Raw genomic sequence first — 2,471 nt, 5'->3', positions numbered from 1 at the left:
GTGTGTGTGTGTGTGTGTGTGTGTGTGTGTATGTGTGTGAGTGTGAGTGTGTGTGTGTGTATGCGTGTATGTGTGAGTGTGAGTGAGTGAGTGTGTGTGTGTGAGTATGTATGTGTGCGTGTGAGAGTGTGTGTGTGTGTGTGTGTGTGTGTGAATGAGTGTGAGTGAGTGTGTGTGTGTGAGTATGTATGCGTGTATGTGTGCGTGTGTGTGTATGCGTGTATGTATGCGTGTGCGTGTGTGTGTGTGTATGCGCGACGCTCGCTTTAAAAACACGCCGGTTACAAACCGGAAGTGTCGGTGTTTAATCGAGCGCGTTCTGTCTGCGCAACAGCGACGCAGCCTGGCGTCAGACTCCAGCAGCAGACGCCTGTCAGTTCTACACTATCACCTGCTGTGACACACACACACACACACACACACAGCACGGGGATTGATTTAGATAAGAGCCATACACGGATCTCCTACGTGCCCTTTAGAGTTAGAAAAACATGTCTGACAGCTGCTGCTAGCATGTGAGCTAATGCTTAGCAGCGCAGGAGGAGTCATGCTCAGGTCAAAGTAGTAGCACTGTCTTGCTGCTTCATTTATTTCGAAGAAAAACATGGCAGAGATCTTTTCCCGCTGGAATATGTTTAGAGTCGGGTGGAGAGGCGTGAAGTTGAGCAGGAAAGTCACTCATGCAGCTGTTTCTGCGCAGACGCAGCGCCGCTACAGCACAGTGAGTTCACGCTCATTATTATTATTATTATTATTATTATCGTTCATAATTTAATCCTCAGTAATTATAATCAGCCAACAAGCACCCCAAACCACAGCAAGACGAGTAGTGTTACGAGCTCTTAGGCTTGTGTTGTTTTGTTTTCATGAGTTTCGGGTCAGTTTCTGGCTGTGTTTCAAAACGTTGTGAGCTGCCTATCTAGACAGCATTTTCGGTCCAAACATTATATTATAATCGTGTATATACAGTTGTATATTATTATAATTATAATATGATACTATAATTATTTCTAAGGATGTTTATATAATATGATATAAAATATTATTATATATGTATATTTATATACATTTTTATATGCAAAATAAAAAATAAATATATATATAATAAATACAGTACTATATAAATTGATGTAAACTATTTTATATGCAATATATATATATATATATTTTTTTTTTATTACATTTTAATGAAAAGAAAAGCAACAAAAATGCACAAAAAGTGTCTAAAAGCCTCTGATACTCAAAAATGATGCCCAGGTAAGCAGCATACTAGGTTTGGACACGCAGCCTTTGATATTTGGCAAGAGAATGGAAATTTTGCAATTGATCTACATGAACTTTCACCTGGATTTATGGGATGTTTCCCCTTAAATAGCACAGCAAATGTGAGGGGACGTGCTCGAGGTTTCACTTTCCTTTTGCAGGACATGTGAAAACAGTCATTAGGGGGTGGTGTGGCATCATGGTTTAGTTTGGCCTGAATTTGATCTGTAACTTGAAGGTTGTAGGTTCAAATCCCTACTCAAACTATCACCATTGTGACCTTGACCAAGACAAAAAAGTGACCCTGGACCACAAAACCAGTCATAAGGGTCAATTTGTTTTAATTGATTGATTTATACATCATCTGAAAGCTGAATAAATAAGCTTTCCACTGATGTATGGTCTGTTAGGATAGGACAATATTAGACTGAGATTGAGATTATTTGAAAATCTGGAATCTGAGGGTGCAAAAAACATCTAATTATTGAGAAAATCATCTTTAAAGTTGTCCAAATGAAGTTCTTAGCAATGCATATTACTAATCAAAAATTACGTTTTGATATATTTATGGTAGGAAAGTTTCAAAATATCTTCATGGAACATGATCTTTACTTAATATCCTAATGATTTTTGGCATACAAGAAAAATGGATAATTTTGACCCTTACAATGTATTTTTGGCTATTGCTACAAATATCCCCCAGCGACTTAACACTGCTTTTGTGCTCCAGGGACACAAGTAAGTGCTAACTAACTAATAAAAACTTTCAATTAATATTGTTTTGAGGATGTGTGTGAACAGGAGTGCAGCTTGTTTGGGCTTCTGTTTGACATCGACGGGGTGCTGGTACGCGGACGGACGCCCATCCCTGCAGCCAAACAGTGTTTTAGGAACCTGGTGGACGGCGATGGAAAATACAAGGTTCCTGTGGTGTTTGTGACAAATGCGGGAAACTCTCTGCGAGAAACCAAGGCCGAGCAGCTGTCTCACCTTCTGGAGGTTGAGGTGAGACACCTGACGACAGGTGTAACCACAAATATTCCCACACATGACATGTGATTTGTCTACATGTGTCCGAGAGTAAGACGGGACGGTTTGATTTCTCCACACAGGTGTCAGCAGACCAGGTGGTGCTGTCCCACAGTCCTCTGCGGGTTTTCACTCAGTTCCATGACTTGTGTGTGCTGGTGTCCGGACAGGGGCCCGTG

The 2,471-nt window shown here is 40.6% G+C and overlaps 2 protein-coding genes across 2 annotated transcripts in view; one reads left to right on the top strand and one right to left on the bottom strand.

Annotated features, from left to right (window-relative positions):
• Window positions 1-515, bottom strand: part of LOC107551390 (coiled-coil domain-containing protein 77-like) — a 10,343-nt gene extending 9,828 nt beyond the window's left edge. Inside the window, exons 1-2 of the mRNA XM_016232975.1 lie at window positions 501-515; window positions 253-384 (exon numbers count right to left, since the gene is read on the bottom strand). Coding sequence (XP_016088461.1) covers window positions 253-384; window positions 501-515 — 147 coding nt within the window. The remainder of the gene's footprint in view (window positions 1-252; window positions 385-500) is intronic.
• The window catches only part of LOC107551389 (cat eye syndrome critical region protein 5-like), a 4,065-nt gene continuing 2,049 nt past the window's right edge, over window positions 456-2,471 (top strand). The window contains exons 1-3 of the mRNA XM_016232974.1: window positions 456-721; window positions 2,065-2,268; window positions 2,376-2,468. Coding sequence (XP_016088460.1) covers window positions 605-721; window positions 2,065-2,268; window positions 2,376-2,468 — 414 coding nt within the window. The 5' untranslated portion in view covers window positions 456-604. The remainder of the gene's footprint in view (window positions 722-2,064; window positions 2,269-2,375; window positions 2,469-2,471) is intronic.

The sequence above is a fragment of the Sinocyclocheilus grahami genome, unplaced genomic scaffold, assembly GCF_001515645.1.
Source record: "Sinocyclocheilus grahami isolate Dianchi unplaced genomic scaffold, SAMN03320097.WGS_v1.1 scaffold423.1, whole genome shotgun sequence".
In the NCBI taxonomy this organism is placed as follows: Eukaryota; Metazoa; Chordata; class Actinopteri; order Cypriniformes; family Cyprinidae; genus Sinocyclocheilus; species Sinocyclocheilus grahami.
Note: the sequence above shows the minus strand (reverse complement) of the source record. Positions and strands in the feature narration are given on the sequence as shown.